This window comes from Trichosurus vulpecula, chromosome 4 (assembly GCF_011100635.1).
Source record: "Trichosurus vulpecula isolate mTriVul1 chromosome 4, mTriVul1.pri, whole genome shotgun sequence".
Lineage (NCBI taxonomy): Eukaryota > Metazoa > Chordata > Mammalia > Diprotodontia > Phalangeridae > Trichosurus > Trichosurus vulpecula.
In genome coordinates this window covers 259,078,787-259,102,061 of record NC_050576.1, presented here as the reverse complement: position 1 = coordinate 259,102,061, position 23,275 = coordinate 259,078,787, and the positions used below count along the sequence as shown (strand labels likewise).

General features: G+C 41.0%; 1 protein-coding gene across 1 annotated transcript in view; it reads left to right on the top strand.

The window, feature by feature from the left end:
• Positions 1-7,978: 7,978 nt before the first annotated feature.
• The window catches only part of SELENOT (selenoprotein T), a 28,375-nt gene continuing 13,078 nt past the window's right edge, over positions 7,979-23,275 (top strand). The window contains exon 1 of the mRNA XM_036755844.1: positions 7,979-8,279. Within this exon, the coding sequence (XP_036611739.1) occupies positions 8,146-8,279 (134 nt within the window). The 5' untranslated portion in view covers positions 7,979-8,145. The remainder of the gene's footprint in view (positions 8,280-23,275) is intronic.

The following is a 23,275-nucleotide window of genomic DNA, read 5'->3' as shown; positions in this document are numbered from 1 at the left end:
TTGGATTTCTGTATCTTTGTGTCTGTGTCTGTCTGTATCTGTGCTTCTGTGTGTGTGTAATCTGACACCCTGTAATGTCCACTATCTGGCTTTCTCTCCCTCCCTGACTCCTCCTGGCATGCAGAGGAGCGGGAGGGCGGGGGAGAGAGAGAGAGAGAGAAAAATGTTTTCTTGTTTAAGTTATGTGATGGAAAAGGCAAGGTAAAGAGGAGTGTCAGGTCAGAATTAGAAAGAAATAAGGTATGTGCAGTTTTACAGGGCTTTCATCAAAGTCCACCAGAAAGGAAAGGCAAGAAAGTTTAACCATGTTGGGAAGAGACGTGTGAAGGAAGTTTAAAAAAAGGCATAATCTATTTGTACAAATAGTGTGAATAGAGGTTTTGAGAGTGCAAGGTGGAAACTTTTGGGAAGTTGTTTTAAAAAAAAATGATATATATATATGCTCTTTCTGTCTCCCTCCATCCCAGATCTGGCCAATTTGGAATGTGGAGAGATAAGAAAGAAGGCGGGAACTTTTCCCTTAAATTTAAGTGAAATGTGTTACTTCTAATTTGATGCTCAGAATTTATTATGCTATTTGGTACTAAGGCAAATTCAGAAAATGCATAGATATGAAAAAGAGACACTTTGAGCTCCCTAGTATGAGGACAAAAGGAAAAATCTAGAATGTGTACTGCGATGCATTGTAATTATGGTTTCCCAATTTTCAGACTTACGAACTTTAAGTAATGATCCTACAAATAGAATTGGAAAATATTTAATAACGTAAAGGTATTAAATAAATCTATAGAGTTAGTAAGTACTTTTTTTACATACAACTACAGAGATCCTTATGTGCAATTTAGTGACCCTTGTTCCTATTTGAATTTAAAAATGGCTTAAAGCTTCCAAAATAGAGAAATATGACCAGAGAATGACAGCCAATCTGAACATATTTTACCCAAAAGACTGTTGCTTATTACATTCCTGAGAAACAGAAATACTTCCTAAAATAGGAATTAGCTCAATAGATATAGATATTTCTAACTTGCTGTGATTTTCCTAAGTTTGTGACTTGAAAAGTTTAAAAAGTGATTCGGCTGCAAATATACAATAGAGAGTTGGCTCCTTTTCAAAAATAATTACCCCACTGACAACAGCCCTGGACCCCGGGCACCCTGAAGCCCACACTTCTAGGCAATTGCCCCCCCCACTGGAACCTGGAATTTTTGCTCCTAGTCTTCCAAACCCAACAACCCTTGTTAGAAAGTAAAGATCTCTCAGAGACCTTCCTAAATGACTCCTTAGACCTTTAATTCAGGTGCTGGACTCTGCAGCTTCCCAGCACCTTCCCCCCCCCCCCCACCCCGTTCACCCACCCCCTCCCGCCTTCAGTCCACAGCTAGGCTCTGCAACTATGAGGAGAGAAGAAAAGCCTCTATGCTTGGTAAGCCTAAAATATGTAATGATTTGGGAATGCAATTAATGTCATCTGAAAATCTTTCTATTTGTACTATTAGTGTGCTTCTAAATTGTAGTAAAATGTCCTATGTTGCAAAACTTAAGTAACTGAAAACAGTGTTGGACAAAGCAATTATTAATCTGAATTTTGTCGAAGAGAAGAGAAGAAAAAAATGATATGAAAACAATTGTGTAAAACTGGTTAAGTTACTTCCTCAGCCTTAATTGCCGTTTAGAAGACCAGGTATTTTCTACTTTACCTGTAGTTAATGGAAGGTCACAGCTAAAACAATTCAGCCAGCACTTACTCGTAAGATTGTTAACTAGGTTATTTGGGATTACTGTTTTAATGTTAAAGACCAAGACAGTTCTGAAGAGATAAAAGAAATTATGTCCATCCATCTTTTGGGCTAGATTTGTGGGTGGGTTCTATTAAATCTTATATGGATATTAATTAGGGTAAAGATATTGATTGTTGTGAGTTATTATTGTTGCTGTTCAATTAATTATCAACCCCCTCCGCCTGGAAGGGAGGCTGACTATACCTTGTTGACAATGATTCAAATTCCTTGGGCTTCCTTTTTACCTGGGGCAAAAAGAAGTAGTTACTGGCCCAGCATATTTTAAACTGATCTAATTATAACAAGTGATTGCAAACTATTTGTAATGTGAATGGAACTTAGAAATGCATATTTGAATAATTTTCTAGAAAAGTGCATATTGTTATTTGGCATTGAGAAATTTATTAAATATATAGCCCCAGGAAAATTCTATTTACTGTAGTTTACTGTTCAGTAAAGGGATGGTGGTGGAATCCATTCCCAGGGATATTACAAAGATCGCATGATTGTAAAGGTGCTTGGCACAGTGCTTGGCGTAGAATAAATGCTATTTGAATGTACACTGTTTTAAGTTTAAAATAATTGCTTCATATTTATTAACCTTATGTGGATTTTCTTCACTGTGAAGTTTTGGTGATGAGATGAATGATCCTCTGTATCAGGCAGTTCGGGGCCATATCTGACTGAGGTAAAGCCACCACAATGGAAATTAATTGGTTTTGGTTTTCAAATTAAAATAGATGATAATTGTTTATGATATTGTTATATGTCTAAAATTTTTCATATTGCATAACTTGGTAAGCAGCTGTATCATCTGTGTTGTTAGAGAAGCAATTTCTTTTAAATCTAAATGTTATTAGGTTAAGAATTGTAATTTAAGAAATCTTAAATTACCAAATTTTGTCTTTAATTGTTTTGCTATCATTTGGGAAATTTGTGAGATCATTAATTAAGCTGTTGATGTTATTGCTTAGAGATAGTATTTACCAGAGTACATTTAGTTTTGGTTTTTATTCTCAATTATGTGGAAAAGGTTTGGTGATCAAAATTTGGGAATTGTTTAGCACTTAGGAATTAATAATATCAGGATAAATTATGAGCTGTTTCTGAGAAGGAGAGATTAAAAAAAAAAGGGGGGTTTGTAAAATCCTTTGTATGATTTTTAGAAAGCCTCGACCTTGAATAAGTGTGCTCAGAGACACAGCAAAAGATAGCAAACAGACCCAAGGTTTTTCTATTTAACCCCTTCTTGGGGTCCACGTTACTTCTCCTTATTTTGTAAAATTGCCAAGGCACCTGGAAAACTATCTGCATGGGCAAGGTCATCAGCCCCAGACAAAGAACTTCTTTAAGTTATGTAGGTCCTAAACACTGAACTTAGCTTGCTGAGAAATTAAAAGTTTATGTACAATAGATAGAAAGGATTCTAATATTTGGCTTTTACACCACGACAAATTTAAAGTGGAGAACGAGAATATTTAATTAAATCCCTTATGTATGTGAGTCCTGGTAAATCTTTGCCGCTTATTGCAGCTCCGTATCTGACTCTAAGCTGTGACTGCTGGGACTTGCTGTTTAAGGTTAAAAGGCACTTGGGACTATAACTACTTTTGTTTTGAGTTTGAATCTGGGTATAGTTGTCTACATTACATCAGTATCTGAGAGAAATGCCACAAGCTACTCAGAAAGAATGTAATCCATACTGTTAACGGTGGAGATCTGCATTTGGGACAAAAGCCGGGGGGACAATCTTAGCCTCAGTCTACGATGGGATCCTCCTGGCCTCAGTTTCCCCCTGTGTTCCTTTGAAAAGGAAGTTTCCCACCTATTTCGGAGTGTAGCAATGTGGTGGCAGAGATACTGCATAACTGAGGAATCAAAACTATATCTGGATTATAAACAAGAGCCAAGGATGTTTTATCCTGTAATATTTGACATATCACGTGTCCCTGCTTTTTTTTCCTTCTATAGCAAATTTCTGTGATCAGAGCAAGTAGTCAGTAAAAGATATGAGCTCTTTTTGTGTTATCTTACTGGGCAATCTAATATTATTTTATCTAGAACTAGGGCAGGTACAGAAATTTAAACAAACTGCTTAAGGCTCACTTTAAGATGTTCCCTTTGCCTAAAAGGAATCTAAGAGCAGTAGTATTTTCCTATGATCACTCTCTTACTGCTATCAATGTGAGATTCTATTACAACACCTCTTTGACTAAGAAACTTTGTAATATTTAGGAATTCTGCTATAACTAGAAACTTTGTTTGTTATGATGCTTTGAAATTAGTGTTACTTATGGACTTTTGCACCAACTGAGTAAAGCTTTATGAAGAAGAGTAGAAATGCATACAAGCCACTTAGAACTCACTTTGTAGATGTTCCCTAAGCAATGTGAGAATGTTATTTTGTTATTTGATTAATATCATGCATGCTTAAAATTTTGGGAAAATATGGGAGGAAAGGGGGGATGATAAATAGTAAAGGACGAGACCTGGCGCACATCGCCTTGGTCTCTCAAGTGTTAGAAAACATTATTACAGAAAATATATCAATAATCCATGTAAATAGTCATCAATCCAGACAATCCTTTGAGGTTAGAGGTAACTGCCTGGCAGATGAGGAAGCACGGAAAATAGGAGCTATAGAATCTGAACTACCCGACCATTTGCTGGTACTAATTCCCTCTTTTCCTCCGAGTCTTCCTTCCCCAACCTTTACTACAGAAGAACAGAAGAAGGTGTCATCTTTAGGGGCCGAGGAGCGGGAAGGCCGATGGTATCTCCCAGATGGAAGAGAGGTACTGACCAAGTCAGGTATGAGGCAGGTCCTTCACCATTTACACCAGGGCAGTCACTGGGACGTCCAGAACCTGTGCGATGCTGTTCTCACGCGGTATGTGTCTTTACACCGGCCTTTACACCCTAGCAAGACAGTTGGTACAGGGTTGCCTTGTTTGTCAAAGGACGAACAGGACTGCTTTGCGCCGAACCCCGATGGGTGGAAGGCCACCAGGTCTTCGGCCATTTCAAAGCATACAGGTGGACTTTACTGAGCTGCCCCCCATAGGCCGTCTCAAATACCTGCCGGTCGTAGTGGACCATCTGGCATCTTGGGTGGAGGCTTTTCCCTTGCCCCGGGCTACTGCCCCTATGGTATGTAAGATTTTGCTGGAACAAATAATCCCACGGTTTGGGATGGTGGAACGAATTGACTCGGACCAGGGGACTCATTTTGCGGGTAGGATCCTGCAGCTCCTTATGCAAGCCTTGGATATTACATGGGAGTTTCACACTCCTTGGCATCCTCCCTCATCAGGCAAGGTAGAAAGGATGAATCGGGAGACCAAGAGACAGCTTATGAGGTTGATGTTAGAAACGCAGTTACCTTGGACTAAGTGTCTCCCCCTGGCCCTACTCAGAATACGTACTAAACCTCGAAGGAACGTGGGGTTGTCTCCTTATGAACTCCTGTTTGGTCACCCTTATCCTGGGAAGAAGAGAAACTTGGGATCCTATATATGAACAGGAAGATAGGTTTTTAAGGGAATATGTATCTGCCTTGGCAAAACACCTCCGTATTTTACAGACTAAGGGGTTGATCGCTCAGACCCCACCTTTAGGCTTTCCGGTGCATAAGTACCAACTAGGAGACTGGATCCTGATCCAGATGTGGAAGGAGGAAAAGCTTGCTCCGACCTGGGAGGGGCCTTTCCAAGTCCTGTTGACATCAGACACCGCGGTGTGGACCACAGAGCGGGGCTGGACCCATCACTCCCGAGTGAAGACATCTACTAAGCCGCCTGGCAAATGGACTGTTGAACCCTTGTCCCAGGGGGACCCATTAAAAATACATCTGGGGCGTAAGCCTCCCACTGACTGAATGCATGAACCCTGAACCCCTACTTGATCCATAAGATTGCTAATAGCTGTAAGTGGAGCTGTGCTCCTTCCAATTTGCCTCCCGTGTATGCTGCAATTGATTACCAGAATGATAATAAGGACTCTCTCAAAGATGATTAAGTTAGAAGGTACAGCCAGTGGATCTATCAGACTGTTGATCCTTAAAGGGGGGGAATGGGAACCAGTTGAGCAGGAGGACCCACTAGAGCAGACCAACGAGTTGGATCGTGCAGTTTAAGCAGTGTATATGAATTGGCGTGGGAAGCTTTCAACTATGGAATAAGAGGGGGGATTTGTGTGGGACACAAGATTGTTTGTGAAAGCTTCCCATGAATAAATCAAGCAAGGTAATACTCAGATAGTACAAATTTAGTTAGGATGTAGACCTCACTAGGCCTAAGTTTCATTTTCCTGTAAATCATATGATTTCGGGGAAATCAGGTGGTCTCCCCCTCTCCCCCTCCCCTAGCCTACTCGCATGCCATCATCTTAACACTGAGATTTCCCTATAAGGTAATTCTGTAGTTTCCATGCTAGTATTGGATAAACTTATTCTGGGATAGATTGTGAGGCCACCTGTCCCAGCAAATAGGGACAGGGGTCCAGCCTCTAGGGGTAGAATTTCTTAGAATTGTTTGTACAAGGTTATATATCCCCTTGCTTGCCTTCTCCCCCTTGCCTCTCTGCACTACCATCCCACCCTGGTAGTGGGAGATGCCCAATTCTCTCTAGACTTGATCAAATAAAGCTTCTGTTTTGTTTCTACCTTGAGAAAACTGAGACACCTCTGTTTTTGTTTATTTTGAGCCTGTGGTTTGTCCCACACACCTTCAATGTCCTCATTGGTAAAGTGAGGATAATAGCATGTACTTCACAAGGTTGTGAGAATCAAATCAAGTGGGATAGTATATGTAAAGTGTTTGATAAACCTTAAGGTGCCATATGAATGTTAGCTATCATCTGTTTCACCTTGGGCAGGTCTAAACCTCTCTGGGTTTCATTTTGCTCATTTCTAAAATGACAATTGAGTGTTGGACTTGGAGTTTAGAATGCCTGGGTTCAGATTCTACCTTTGACATTTATTGTTAACTGTATGATGCTAGGCAAGCCACTTAATTTCTCTAGTGTTCAATTTTCTCATCTATAAAACGAGGCAGTTGGACTGTCAGAAAGCATTGGGGGTTTACTATGTGTCAAACACTGTGCTAAATGCTCGGGATACAAAAAAAGGCAAAAACAGGGTCCCTTAAGGAGCTCACATGCTTTAAGGGGCTTCCCCTAAGGGGGAGACAACATACAAACAACTACGTACAAACAGGATATATGCAGAGTAATGGGAGGTAACCACACTAGACAATCTCCAGACTAGATATTTTCACTGGCGAACTCCCATACCTGTAATTTTCTTCTTCCTTATCTCTAAGTGCGGGCTTCCTTCAACTTTCAGTTAAGATCCTACCTTTCTACAAGAAATCTTTCTTGTCCTAATCTTAGTACCACCCCTCCGAGATTATGTGCAATTTATCTTGTCTGTATTTTATCTCCCCCATTATACTGTGATTTTTTTTTTGAGGCCAGGGACTTTTTGCCTCAAGTATTCCCAGAGTTTAGCACAGTGCCTGGCACATAGTAGGTTCTTAATAGATGCTTATTGATTCTTGGATTATTTGTACATAGTTGTTTGCATGTTGTCTCTCCCATTAGATCACAATCCGAGGGCAGTGCCTGACACGTGCTTAATAAGTGCTTGTTGACTTAATCTAAGAAAGGCACTAGCATTAAGGGGGACCAGGAAGGTTTCTGGACCAGATGCCTTTTATTTTAATTGGATGACTTTCTTTAACAACATTAAAAACAGTACCAACAGCTAGCATTTACTTAGGGCAAAGCGCTTTACACAGGTTAACTCATTTGGTCCTCACAACAACCCGGACAAGTAGGGGCTATGGTTATTATTCCCATTTTACAGACAAGGAAACTGAGACTGAGAAAGCTAAGGTGGTTTGTCCAGGATCACACGGAGAAAGTCTCAAGCAGGATTTGAACTCAGCTTTCTGACCCCAAGTCCACAGCGCCTCGAGGACGCCTCTAAAGCTTCCTTCCAGCCCTAAACAGACGCCTCTGGGTCAGGAAGGGTGCACGCAGGGATCCTGGTGGCCTTTAGTTGCGCGCCAGCGAGCAGCGCTCCTTCTGCCCAGTATCGGGTGAGGAGCGCTTGCACGGGTGGGGCGGAAGGGGAGGAAGGGGAGGAAGGGGAGGAAGGGGAGGTGGGGGGCGGGGAGGAGGAGGAGTTCTTCCTTGCGCACGCGCTTACGCAGGCTCGGGCTCGGGCTCGGGTTCGCGTTCGCGCTCGCGCTCCCGTTCGGCTTGGCTCGGCTCGGCTCTCGCAGCTGCTCGCGGCCAGTCCCGGCCCTGCCCTGCCGTGCTCAGTGTCGGACCGAGCGGCTGCCGCTGAGGCACCGAGACGATGAGGTTCTTGCTGCTTCTGCTCATGGCGGCGGCGGCGCTGCGGGGCGAGGCCTCGGCCGATACGGGCGGCGTGCCGGGCAAGCGGCTCAAGATGCAGTACGCCACGGGGCCGCTGCTCAAGTTCCAGATCTGGTAAGCGCGGTGAGGGCTGGGAGAGGACGGGGCCGCGGAGCCAGGCGAGGCCGGGGCTGTGCGGCCTAGTGCGGGCGGGCTGCGGACGCGGGGTGGGGGAGGGGGCCCGGCTGCCGGTGACACCCACGTGCAGCGGAGGCAAGCTGGGAGGGGGTGCGGGGGAGGGGGAGGCTCCTCCAAACTTTGACAGTTGAGGCAGTGCTGCCCCTCGGACTAGCCGCAGTCCTGCAGCCGGGGGCTGGGGGTGGGGTGGGGAGGGCTGGGTTCGAATTCCGCTTCCCCCACCGCTGCTGCGGCCTTGGGCCTCCGCTTCGCCAATGCAGAGCCCGGTCTGGGTCCTGGCGGGATGATCCCAAGCCAGGAGCCTGCCCGAGTCCGTCCTCCTCACGCTGGGCTTCCAAACCTGGGCATGCCGAGCCCCCCGGGACCACTCTGTGGTCCTCGGTGCATCATTTGGTGCATTTCAGGACCTTCTTCCAGAAGGCACCCCCCCGGGGCCCGTGACCCCTCACAGACCGAGAACCCCGAGAGTGAAGGGAATGGGGCGCAGAGGCAGAGCTGGAGGCAACCTGAGAGTGCAGCAGCCCAACTCTCATTCTACAGATGCCAAAGGATGAGGGAATGACGCCCGGGGACCTAAGTGACTGTCTTAGCCAAGGTCACCCAGGTAAACCAAACCTGGCTGGCATCTGAACCTTGCAGGTGCTTTGACTCCAGATCCAGGGCTCATTGCGCCAGGCATGGAAGACAAAACCAACCTCGTACATTTTGTTAAAACCTCAAACCAAGTAGGCTTAGATTTTTTCCCCCGCTTCTCTCATGGATGACTTAGAAAATTAGAATGCTTAGCATACTGAAATAAGATTGAGTTGGAAAAAAAAACAACGAGCATTAAACCAGAGGAAAGCAAAATGCAACTGGCAAACTGCAGTCTCATCCATTCACGTTATGTCCATCAAGTTTCTATCCTTTCAACCTTCACCCCAGGAGAATACTTTCTAGTAAAAATGTCAACTAAAGAGTGCTCATTTTACTCTTTCTGAATACAACATATGCAAGTTCCCCTGCGGCCCCCCCCCCCCCCCCCCCCCCCCGCAATTGCTCAAGTGATATAGATCCTTAGGGATCCCTTTTTCTGCTCTTCAGAAACTTGAGACAGCCCACAAAACAAGGTCCCACGAAAGGCAAAACCGTGTTTGAGCAGAAGAGTTTGTGTGCTTGAGTTCTCCAGGTTGGTGGAGTGGAAAAAGCACTGAATCAGAGTACTGCCTCTCTGTGCCTTACCTTTGTGACCTTGGCCAAGTCATCCCACTTCTGTGGGTCTCAGTTTCCTTACTTCCAAATTGAGAGAGGTTGATTAAACGATCTCTAAGGTCCCTTCTACCTCTAGATCCTTCATTCTGTTTTTAAAAATTTATTCTGTTCTTGTCTTCACCAGCTTTTATCTCTCATTAGGAAGAGAAAAACACAAACTCAAGCTTCTTCACAAATTTATGATAGAAACTAAGTATTCGAAATATTAGGGCTTTAAAACTTCATTTTCATAATGCCGTATGTAACATCTACTTCAGGAAACTGACTCTTTTTTCTTGGTCTGTGATTCCGCTTTTGGTATTTTACACTTTCAGTTTAGTTTTTTGGTCATTGACCTGTCATATTTATAGACACCCTCCCCCATAAAGTGATAGATGTTGTAATGCAAATGGTTGTAAATGAATGTGCACCTGGTAGGAAACACTACATGCAAGGTTGACCTTTCATTTATTTAAAATGTTGCTCTCTGTCCCAGTCGAGTGCTTTTGAAGTCATATATGGCTTTAGTTAGGACTTTCCTGCTTTTAAAATTTGACCCAAGAAGTCATTTTCAACTTTGCCCCTGTTGTGCAATCTAAAGTAATGTATGTGATAGTACTACCTCCATTTTGTAATTCATAAAACGGATTCTTCCATGGAATTCCGATCTCGTTAATGCACTTCATTGAGTTTGGAAGGTTTTTTTTGTTTTGTGTGTGTGTGTTTTGCTTTCATAAATAGGTAACCAGTCTAGGACTTTTTCACCCTTTGCAATTTTGCCTATGTGTCCCCTTGTTAAGGCTTAAAATACATTAAGTACTTTACAAAATGATGACAAATAATGAAATTAGCAGAATATGCATTTAAAGTCATGGTGGTTACTGCCTTCTCTCATAGTGGCCAAGGGGTGGCTTGGCTTATGTTTTGGTCTCTTAATTGCCCATGGGATGGAAGGTTGAGGCTTGAGCTAGAGGTTAGATTTACTCCTGCATTGATTGTTTGCCTAAAAGAGGAAAAAGAAAGAGGACTTGGGGGGATGATGGCCTCCACTTGGCTTAGGCTTGGGAGGTCTCAAGCACAAGAGCAGCTCACCCACAGGCTGGCCCCTGTGGAGGCTGAACTGGTCACCCCCAGACTCACAAGGACTCACTTAGAAGTCTCTTGAGCCACACTCACACCTCTATGGTAGGCAGGTCTTTCCTTGGTTTGTCCACCTGTGACCCTGGAGCCAGTAGATGGTACAATCACTAGAGCCTCAGGCTCTAGCCTGAGGAGTCAGAAAGACTCATCTTGTGTTCAAATCTAGCCTCAGATGCTGACTAAGCTATGTGACTGTGGGCAAGTCATTTTACTCTGTTTACCTATGTTTCCTCATCTATAGAATGTACTGGAGAAGGAAGTGGCAAAGCACTTTGGTATCTTTATGAAGAAAATCCCAAATGGGGTCACAAGGAGTCAGACATGACTGAAATGACTGAACAACAACAACAAAATTTGTACAGTATGTTCTAGTGGGTAGACAGCCATGCCTTGGACTGAGTCTTGCCTCTGACACATTCTGGCTCTGGTTTACAGGCAGTTCCTTTATCTCTGTGCCCATACCTGCTCTGCATTGGTGGAAGGGATTCCATTATTGGAAGCTCCCTACCCCAAGTAAATGGCAGATCCAGTTCCCTCATACCTATGATATGGGGGTGGTTGTGTTGGAAACAGGGAGAATGAAAGGGGAGGAGGAAAGTACTTACCAAAGAGCAACAATCATAGCTCATTTTTTTTTTAAGTGCTTTATAGATTGTAAAGTCTTTGCCATATATTCTCATTTAAATTTCACAACAATTCTGTGAGGTAAGTCTTACAGTTATTTTTATACCCATTTTACAGATTAAGAAAATGACTCAAAACATTTTAGTGACTTTCCCCAGATGGCCACTAGTGGCAGATTTGGGACTTAAACCTGGGTCTTCTGATTCTTTATCAAATATGCTCTTTCTACTGCCCCATTGCCACCATCAGTTTCATTTGAAACATTAAAAAAGTCATATAAACTTAAATGTTCATTAATTATAATTACAAATAAATTCTGTAAATCTGCATAAAAACATTTTCACAGTGTTTAAAATAGTTTTTAAGGGATTTTTATTTTTTGATCAATTTGTATTTGGTGTAAATAATTTTTCTGTAAATTTGTTTTGAACTCGACATTATTGTTTTTCAACCCTTAATAATACTGCTCTGGTGTACTGCCATTACATCAGCATAGCAACACAACACACAAATGGGACCAGAGGGAGACGTAGGGTTGTTACTGTTTTTTTTTTAAACAAGACAAAACTCTTCTGTCATGATCATTAGTAAATGCCACAAGATTGCTATAGAATTTTTGAGTATTTGGGTTTTAGTTGTAAATTGATGGAGGGATGAATTTAGGTTATAATTTTGATGGTGACATTGATTTTATATATGGAAAATAAAGTTGTAGTTATTTGAGCTTGTAAATTTTGTTGATCTAAAATAATTTTTCTTAACCAGGGCATAACTAGTGTTCCTTTTAGTTTTTACATTTGTGTATGGAATGAATTTCATTACATATAGATTTATTTCACACGCTAGTTAAGGTGGTGCAGAGAAAAAAACAAACAAAGAAAAAAAAGGTTGGCATTATTTGGGCCTCTTCCCTTCCCTGCCTTGACCCCTACCATTTATTTATTTGACGCTGATAAAGCCTTTAATTGTCAGGGTGAGATAGATTGTTAACGCAAATGTCAGAACCTTCCTTCTGGTTCTTCCTATAAATGTAAGGCTTTATGTAATTAAGTTTATAACATTTAATTGACCATTTCAGCTTAAAGAAGTACTATTGGCCATAACATTTTTGTCCTGCCGTTGAGAGGATGATTATTTAGTTGCTTACAGTTTTGAGAAGTTGACTTGCTTTCAGTGCTAAAACGTTTTTAGTTAGCAAGGGATGGAAAACAAACATCTATAATTTTAACATTTTTTAAGAGCATTGTTAATGAGCTTAAGAATCAAAATCCTCTTATTTGTGCTACCCATGACTTCAAAGGAAAAACACCTTCCAAATGGAGTTGGTGAATGGAAAACCCCTTGACAGATTTTTCTTTAAATTATGGTGAGTGTTATTTGGAGTCAGGAAAACAACAATAAAAATGGAAGTGCTGTGGAATCAATATGTGGTACAGCGGAAAGAGTCCTTGACGTGGAGTTTGGGACCCTAGCTCAGACGCCAGCTTGGACAGTTGTGTTACCTGTGTGATCTTGGCAAAATCGCAGGGCTTGTTTGGCTTGGAGTGAACAACTCCAGGCTTCCCATCATTTTCTAGAGTCAAGAAATTCTTACTGTCAGTTACTTGCTGTCGAATTTGGTTCCCAAAAAAGGAGATTGATAAAAATAATTCAGTATACCATTGTATTCAAATTGAGGTTTTAAATTTTTTAATATTACCAGACTGTGCAACAACTTTCCTAAAAGCAAAATCTGTAGCATTGAATTAAACACTGTATCCATAGTAGATGCTACTTGCTTATTTTAAAAAATAGAAACGTTATCATTACAAAGTTACAAGATACATGTTATAAGAGTTTTGATTGGTTTTAAAGTATCATTATCACCTTTAAAAGCCTCTAACATTAGTTTAGGGCAGCTGGGTGGCAGTTTATGTTGTTATTTTTGGATATATTTTTCAGTAAAGGATTCACCCAATATAGATGTTTCAGGGATATTAATGTAATGATGTGGCTTTCCATGTCATTCCTCAGTCTTGCAGTGGATCAAATCTGACCTTAGATACTTAATGACTATGTGACCCTGGGCAAGTCACTTAACCTGTTTGCTTCAGTTTCTTCATCTATAAAATGAGCTGGAGAAGAAATGGCAAACCACTCCATTATCTTTGCCAAGAAAACCCCAAATGGGGTCACAGAGAATCAGACCTGACTGAAAAATGATTTAATAGCAGCTACAAACATTAGTTTGCCAACTAGCAGAAAATTTGTTACTATTTCACTTGAAAATACTTCCTAATGTAATTCACTACCTTTTTGCTTTTTGATGTCTATGATCCCTTTCAGCTTTAACAGAAGTGAGACAGTACTGCAAAGTCTTACTTCACTGATGGAGACTAAACCCAGGAAGCTTGTGCACTGGTTCTTCTCAGATGGCAGTCAGGTATTGGCATGTATTGCTTCCCCTTTAATTAATGGGGACCTATACGTTGCAGGAAAGGAAACCACCTCATATTCCTTTGCCTTAATGCCAACAGTAAATTTCTCAGCTCTGTGCTAGGGAGAAGGAAACTTTGTAACTAGGTTTTAACGTGAACGAATAATAAGCCTTGATGGAAAGGTTCCAGAACTTTGGATAGCTCTTCTGTGGAGGATTTATGGGAAAACTAGATGCATGGTCTGCATCAGTGGGAAGAGTTTCTGCAAAGTACTTTATAAAGTCTAGATATCAATGATGTTACCTTGCCCTAGCAACATTTCTGAGACTGTTCTACAGAAACCTGGTATTCTATGAAGTGTGAATAGACATTCCATGAGAAAATCTTGATGCTAGTGAAATATCCCTCTCAAAATATTGATTATGAAATTATTTTGATCACTCAGGTACTATGGATAGCAATTTTTCACAATGACAGTAGATTTAATTTCCTCTTATGTTGTTACGAAATTTGCCCAGCCCTTCTTTTTTTGAGGGAATATTCCAGATACCTAGGACCAACATTTATGACTTCTTTAATCCTAACATGATGGATGCCAAATGAGTTTGGGAAATTCTTCTTTGCTGCAGTCTTTGCTCCTTCTCACCTGCCTTTCGGCATTCCTTCGTCCCTTTCTAGGATAAGTAAGAAGCATGAATTTGCTTTTAACACATACCCTGCTATCGCTGATTGTTGCTTATTAGTCATGACTGGATGTGACTCTGTAAAAGACAGAGGTTTTAAATGTCTTATCTTCTTTTTTTTATTGGTATATCTACACTTAAATCTTTATAATTTTTTCCTTTTTTATTTTTTTCTTTATTATTACTAAAACTAAACTAAAAATATTAAAATTATTTTGTTTTCAGTATTGATGTCCACAAGATTTTGAATTACAAATTTTCTCCCCATTTCTACCCTCCCAACCACTCCAAGATGGCATATATTCTGATTGCCCCGTTCCCCAGCCAGCCCTCCCTTCAGTTACCCCACTCCCCCCCCCCCATTCCCTTTTCCCTTACTTTCTTGTAGGGCAAGATGCCCCATTGCCTGTATATCATATTTCCCAGTTGCATGCAAAAAACAACTTTTTTTTTTGAACATCTGCTTTTAAAACTTTGAGTACCAAATTCTCTCCCCTCTTCCCTCCCCACCCACCCTCCCTAAGAAGGCAAGCAATTCAACATGGGCCACACATGTATCATTATGCAAAACCCTTCCACAGTACTCATGTCATGAGTGACTATATTTTGCTCCCTCCTGTCCCCCTTTATTCAATTTTCTCCCTTGACCCTGTCCCTTTTTGAAAATGTTTGCTTTTGATTACCTCCTCCTCCCTATCATCCCCCCTTTTTTATCCCCCTCCTCCTTCTTTCCTGTGGGGTAAGATTCCCAATTGAGTGTGTATGTTATTCCATCCTCAAGACAAATCTGATGAGAGCAAGATTCACTCATCCCCCCTCTTCCCTGTCAACAAACTGCTTTTTCTTGCCACTTCTATGTGAGATAATTTGCCCCATTCTAGCTCTCCCTTTCTCTCTCTCTCTCTCTCTCTTTCTCTCTCTCTCTCTCTCTCTCAATATATTCCTCTCTCATCCCTTAATTTGATTTTATTTTTTTAGATATCATCCTTTCATATTCAACTTACCCTGTGCCCTCGCTTTCTCTCTCTCTCTCTCTCTCTCTCTCTCTCTCTCTCTCTCTCTCTCCATACATACATGTATATGTGTATATATACATATATATCCGTATGTATGTATATTCCCTTCAGCTACCCTAATACTGAGGTCTCGTGAATCATACACATCATCTTTCCATGTAGGAATGTAAACAAAACAGTTTAACTTTAGTAAGTCCCTTATGATTTCTCTTTCTTGTTTACCTTTTCATGCTTCTCTTGATTCTTGTGTTTGAAAGTTAGATTTTCTATTCAGCTCTGGTCTTTTCACTGAGAAAGCTTGAAAGTCCTCTATTTTGTTGAAAATCCATATTTTGCCTTGGAGCATGATACTCAGTTTTGCTGGGTAGGTGATTCTTGGTTTTAATTCTAGCTCCATTGACCTCCGGAATATCCCTTAATGTGGAAGCTGCTAGATTTTGTGTTATCCTGATTGTTTTTCCACAATACTCAAATTGTTTCTTTCTGTCTACTTGCAGTATTTTCTCCTTGACCTGGGAGCTCTGGAATTTGGCGACAATATTCCTAGGAGTTTTCTTTTTGGGATCTTTTTGAGGAGGCAATCGGTGGATTCTGTCAGTTTCTATTTTACCATCTGGCTCTAGAATATCGGGGCAATTCTCCTTGATAATTTCTTGAAGATATCTAGGCTCTTTTTTTGATCATGGCTTTCAGGTAGTCCAATAGTTTTTAAATTATTTCTCCTGGATCTATTTTCTAGGTCAGTGGTTTTTCCAATGAGATATTTCACATTGTCTTCCACTTTTTAATTCCTTTGGTTCTGTTTTATAATATCTTGATTTCTCATCAAGTCACTAGCTTCTACTTGCTCCAGTCTAATTTTTAAAGTAGTATTTTCTTCAGTAGTCTTTTGGACCTCCTTTTCCATTTGGGTAATTCTGCCTTTCAAGGCATTCTTCTCCTCATTGGCTTTTTGGAGCTCTTTTGCCATTTGAGTTAGTCTATTTTTTAAGGTGTTGTTTTCTTCAATATTTTTTTTTTTCAGCATTTTTTGGGATCTCCTTTAGCAGTTCATTGACTTGTTTTTCATGGTTTTCTCGCATCTTTCTCATTTCTCTTCCCAATTTTTCCTCTACTCCTCTAACTTGCTTTTCCAAATCCTTTTTGAGCTCTTCCATGGCCTGAGACCAGTTCATGTTTTTCTTGGAGGCTTTTGATGTAGGCTCTTTGACTTTGTTGACTTCTTCTGGCTGTATGTTTTGGTCTTCTTTGTCACCAAAGAAAGATTCCAAAGTCTGAGTCTGAATCTGAATCCATTTTCACTGCCTGGCCATGTTCCCAGCCAACTTACTTGACCCTTGAGTTTTTCAGCAGGGTATGACTGCTTGTAAAGAGTACTTTGTTCCAAGCTTGAGGGGATGCACCATTGATTTCAGAGCTATTTCTATACAGCCAGCTCTGCCACACCAGCACTCCTCCTTCCCCAAGAACCCCCAACCTGGACTGGACTCACATCTTAAGCAGGCTCTGCAGTCCTGCTCTGATCTGCCACTTAATTCCTCCCACCAGGTGGGCCTGGGGCTGGAAGCAACTGCAGCTGTAATTCTGTAGCTGTACCACCCCCGCTGCCCCCAGGGTGGTGGCTGAACTGCGAATTCTTTTCACTCTGTCCCCTGCAGCTTTTCCCACTAACCTTCTCTGTTGTCTTTGGTGTTCGTGGGTTGAGAAGTCTGGTAACAGCCACAGCTCACTGATTCAGGGCACTAGGGCCTGTTCTGCCTGGCTCCTGGTCTGGTTGGTCCTGCTGTTGCCCACGCTGGGCTCCACTCCCCTCCGCTCACGATAGACCTCATCCAGTGACCATCCAAGCTGTCCTGGGCTGGATCCCCACTTCCCTCTGCTAATTTGTGGGTTCTGCAGTTCTAGAATTTGTTCAGAGCCATTTTTTATAGGTTTTTGGAGGGAACTGGCGGGGAGCTCATGCAAGTCCCTGCTTTCCAGCTGCTGTCTTGGCTGCTAGCTCTAATCTAATTTTTAAGGTAGTATTTTCTTCGGTGGTCTTTTGGACCTCCTTTTCCATTTGGCTAATTCTGCCTTTCAAGGCATTCTTCTCCTCATTGGCTTTTTGGAGCTCTTTTGCCATTTGAGTTAGTCTATTTTTTAAGGTGTTATTTTCTTCGGTATTTTTTTTGGGTCTCCTTTAGCCAGTCATTGACTTGTTTTTCATGATTTTCTTGCATCACTCTCATTTCTCTTCCCAATTTTTCCTCTACTTCTCTTATTTGCTTTTCCAAATCCTTTTTGAGCTCTTCCATGGCCTGAGACCAATTCATATTTTTCTTGGAGGCTTTTGATGTAGGCTCTTTGACTTTGCTGGCTTCTTCTGGCTGTATGTTTTGATCTTCTTTGTCACCAAAAAAAAGATTCCAAAGTCTGAGGCTGAATCTGAGTCCGTTTTCACTGCCTGTTCATGTTCCCAGCCAACTAGTTGACCCTTGAACTTTTTATGGGGGTATGACTGCTTGTAGAGTAGAGAGTACTTTGTTCCAAAGGGCTATGCTGCTATTTTCAGAGCTACTTCTACACAGTAAGCTCTGCCACACCAGTGCTCCTTGACCCCCAAGAACTGCCAACCAGGATTGGCGGGGGGGGGGTGGGGGGTGGGGGGGGGGAAGGTGGGGGGGTGGAGATCCAGTCAGGTGGCCTACCATGAACTCTTTTCACTCTGTCCCAGCAGCTTTTCCCACTAACCTTCTCTGTTGTCTTTGCCATTTGTGGGTTGAGAAGTTTGGTAGCTGCCACAGCTCACTGATTCAGGGCGCTATGCCTGTTCCACCCAGCTCCCAGTCTGGTTGGTCTTGGCATGGCCCACACTGGGCTCTGCTCCTCTCCCAGCTCCGTGTGATAGACCCTTCCCAGAGACCATCCAGGCTGTCCTGGGCTGGAGCCCTGCTTCCCTCTGCTATTTTGTGGGTTCTGCAGCTCTAGAATTTGTTCAGAGCCATTTTTATAGGTATTCGGAGGGACCTGGGGGGGGAGCTTAAGCAAGTCCCTGCTTTCTAGCTGCCATCTTGGATCTGCATCAAATGTCTTATCTTCTAAAAATTAAATCTTACAACATTCCTTTGTAACTAAAGCACAGAAAAACTATGAAATGTAGGAACTGAATGAGTTTTTTAAAAGGTTCTTATACCATGGGATCTAGAACTAGAAGGTACTAGAGATCATCTCCCTCACCCTCTGCATTTTATAAAGAAACTGAGGCCCAAAGAGGTTGGGACTCATCCAAAGTCATACAGTCAGTAAACAAAACAATTGAAATTCTACCGTTTGGACTCCTCCAACTCACCTTTGGATTCCAGACCCTCTCTTCTTCATTGTACTCTGCTATCTCTAGCTGAAGGAAAAAGAAGACTAACAGAACCAAATTCTTTTTCAGTACATTGCTCATCATTCTCTTAGAGTGCTATAGGGTTTACCCAAAGATAGCTTAATCATCTGGGGCTTGGCATTTGTAAGCAAATTCACAGGAATCACCTACCGTTTTCTGTCTTATTGGGGAAGAGATTGTGTCACTGATCTGCAGCTATTTTTTGCTGTTGACTTGAATTTGTTGTTACAGAACTATCAAGGACAGGTAAATCTCTCTCTCTATGGTTGTCAACACACCTTCCATTTTGTACTCCAGCTGGATGTCATAAGGATTAGCTTTATCTTCTACTAGTGTGTGACCGTGAACAAGTCACTAGTGTCTTTGAACCTCTGTTTTCTCATCTCAGAATGAAGACATTTGTCTGCTTATCTCATGGGATATTGTGATCATAATAATTAATGTATGTGAAAATGCTTTGTAATTGTAAAGCATTCTATGTGTATAAACAATTTTATGCTGCCTTCTGATTGTGGTTGGCTGATTTTCTGTGGGCTTGTTTTGCCTGTTCTAGACTGAGTTCCTAGAAGAAAGGACCATGAAAAAGACTTAAACTCATTGGTCTGGATGTTTTCCAAGATCCCTTCCAGCTTTAAATTCTACAGTCCTATGAGGTTGGGTTTTTTTGTTTTGAACTACTAGGAATTTTTTCTTTACCTATTCTTGATTGTAATTCTCTCTATATTGTACCAGTACAGTATACAGGCTTTCTCCAGTCTTTCACATCATTCTTCTTGTTGGAAAAGACCAAATCAGACTATGTTTATAGTTTTATATGACACTACTGTATCTGTCGTTATCATTTGTTATGCCTCCTCCCAGTAGTCAGTGTGATATAATGGTAGAATACCACGTAAGACTTGGGAGGGATCTGGTTTTGAATTCCATTCCTGACACTAGCTGTGTGACTTTAAGCAAGTGATTTAACCTCTCTGAGCATCACTTTTCCCATCCTTAAAATGGGGATAATAATACTTATATAAATAACTTTGAAAACTTAAATCGCCATATAAATACCTTTTCATTTTATGTGTGTGCATTTTCTTATAAAATCTGAATTTTTCAGATCTTCCTTTGCCATCTACAATGAATTCTTTAGATCAGAGGTTCTTAACTTTTTTCTGTCATGGAACCCTTTGGCAGTTTGATGGACATTATGGACCCATTCTCAGAATAATGCTTTTAAAATCACTTCCTAGCTGTGTGACTCTGGGCAAGTCACTTAACCCCGATTGCCTTGCCCAAAAAAAAAAAAGTTTTTGAAATGCATAAGATTACAAAGAAAGCCAGTTATAGTGAACTATAGTTATCAAAATATTTTTAAAAAACAAAATACTTTTTTAAAAGCCCAGATCCTGGCTTAAGAATTCTTGCTTTAGGCGCTTTCGCCTTCCCTCTGGTTATGATTAAATACTCAGTTTCCTTCTAAAAATAATCTCCTATTTCCCAAGATTCGGGTACACTCAACACTGTAACGAGAGGATCCTGCATATCTTTTCTTTGAATTTTCTGAAATCAGTTTTCCTAAAGTCTGGTTAGGTACCTGCCAGAGCATGCTAGATCTTGTTATTCCTTTCTATTATTACAACGTAGATGAAGTCACTTTCTCCTAAGTTTCCTGCCATTCCTACACCCACGATTCCTTTTGAGTCAGAGTGGCAGTTTCCCTTGTTACTTCTGTCTTCTTTGAGATGAAACTGTCAGCAAGGCAAGGCAAGAATTAATCCTATTTCTCCTTTTAAAAGACTTTGACTTGCAGCAGATGTCAGGATAGTTGAAGTCTCCCCTCACTACAGTAGCTTGCCTCTGTGTGGTTTTATAATCTGTATTAGGAAACTATTCATTCACTTGTTGCCCAGTAAATCCAGTGCTTTAGAAAATGACATTTGGTAACCCATCCGGTTTCGTACTGTTATTTTTGTACATATATCTTTCCACAAAGGATTGACCCAATATGGAGGAGTCAGAGGAAGGCCTCTGGTTCTTTTACTGTTTCAGGGATAGCATTCAGCATAGTGGTTAAGCTCTTTCCATATGTCATTCTTCACTCTATCTAGACTCCATGACCGACCTACCTCTTTTTCCAATGATATATAGCCTTCATGAAATCCTTTTACACCATTTCTTGCAACAAGTCAGTAATGACAGTGTATAGTGTACTCATCCTACTTATTAATTGCCTTTTGGATCACAGGCAATTTTTAAATGCCAGTCATGCCTTGCCAAGGCCAAATCTGGGTTTTCTCGTTGTGATATTCTTTTTCCACTTCCACTCATATGCTACTGGGCACTGGAGAAAGTCATGTAATTATGCCAACTGGGTTGAATACAAATTTGTTATCTAGTCTCATTTAGGCCCTTGCTTTTGCATGACAGTTCTTTTGTTCTTTCCTGATTCTTCTATGACATTCTCAAGAGCAATTATTCCAGATCTTTTCCTCTCTCTTCATATCTATATCATCTCCCTTCTTTAGCTAAGGGTCTTGCCTCTTATTTTCTTGAGGAAAATCCAGGGCATCTATAGCTATCTCCTTTTTGTCCTCTCTTCCACATTTCAGGACTCCTCTTCATTATATCCAATTCTCTCCTATTTGAAAAGAATTTTTTCCTCCTGTCCAGCAGCAAATCCAGAGGCTGTCCTATATTACCTTCTGTTTTGGATTATCTGTAATATCACCATCAATGTAAGTTCAACCTGTTTCCTCTTAATCTGCTTAAGAGAACGTAAGAGTAACAAAAATATTTGTTTTTGTTGTGTCATTGGCCCCAGAATTGTGTATGCTATAATCTAAACAAGATGTTCTGTAATCCAGTAGTACAAACAAACAAAAAAAAACCATTAAGCTATTTGATCTAGAGGCTACTGATTTAGTAAAGGACTAGCAGAAAAAATTACTGTAAAGAAAAAGTTTTTTTTTTTTTTCTGTGAATTTGGAGGGTACCTGCCCAGGATAGGGGTATTGATTGAATTATTTTGGTTTTTGGATTTGGGGAAATTTTAACGACATCTTAATAGTTCTTCATATCCCCTTTTGGCAAGTAGTAAGATAGGGATCCTTCTTCAAGCTCCCTGTGTCCTACCAAAAGCCCATAATATAATACTGGTTGGTTGAAAGTGAACTTGGAATTGTAGAATAGATGAATGAGCACCCTGATGATTGCATCCTAAATCAACAGAGAGGTGTTTTGATGTGAAAGATCCTATTCTCAGGATAGACCAGGACCAGAGCCACAGACAATATTATGGGCTCCTAGGGGATTATGAGGGCCAAGATAGGTTATTGAAATGTTAATTAAAGAATAATTAGCATAGCCTGGATAGTTCCTTTTATATACACTTCTGATATATTACCTATGAATTTTTATATCCTATTTTCCCTTGTGAATGAACATCAGAAGAGAAACTAGTGGTCTAGAGCATGGTATGGAAAGGATAAGAAGGGAAGGAAGAAGTGCCTTAGGCACCCAAACACAACAAGAATGATTATTGACAGATTGGAGTGTTTAGAAATAAGTAGAGATTGTGGAACTGAATGTTGTAAACTAAAAATAAATAAATTTAAAAGAAAAAAAAAGAAATAAGTAGAGAGAAAGACTTGGGGTCAAGGGCAGGGGCCCCAGGATAGATTCTGAAGGGAGCTGCTGTCCCTGGGAAGTTGACTTGGCTCAGCAAGGGTTAAATTCCAGGCACACAAAGTATCCTGGATGATGATCAAAGTCTGGATGTTGACCTGCTTCAGTATTGAAGGAGAAAAAGTATTTGTAAAAACAACCAAAGAGGTGTCAGCTTATTGTAAGGCTACCATCCATCACACCAGTTGTGTATTTAATAATAGTCATGTTTCTTGTTGCCTCCAGTTTCACTTATCAGTCTTGAACCATTGAGGACCAAATTCAGATTCTCTGCTTCTATACATAACTAATACTCAGCTAATTCTTGTATCCTCTAAAGCTTGCCAAGAGCAATGAACAGTTGAGTACAGAACAAACAAATAAGGCTTCTTCCTCTGCCTCCCCCCCACCAAAAAAAAAAAAACTGAACCCAAGGCAGCTAAGAATTCCCAGGCTTGCTACTTAATCATTGTAGAACAATATTGAACCTGTCTGTATCTCATTTGACTGATGATGTTCCTGTCACCTCCTGAGAATGTTGTGACAGACTATCAAAGGACTAGAACTAGTACAAGTATGAAGTGATGTTTGAGGGTGATAAAAGGACAGAGGGAGATGTTAAAGGGGCTTCTTAGTGCTAAAAACACCATTGCTGCACAATTCTGGTGCATTGGGTCCTAATCTGTCTAGAATATCTGTGAGAGAGAACAGTCATGTTTCAAGGGACAAATGATAAAATATTGGAGGTTCAAGGAGAATGTGACCTTTGGACACCTATCTGGATATGTATGGGCATCTCAGA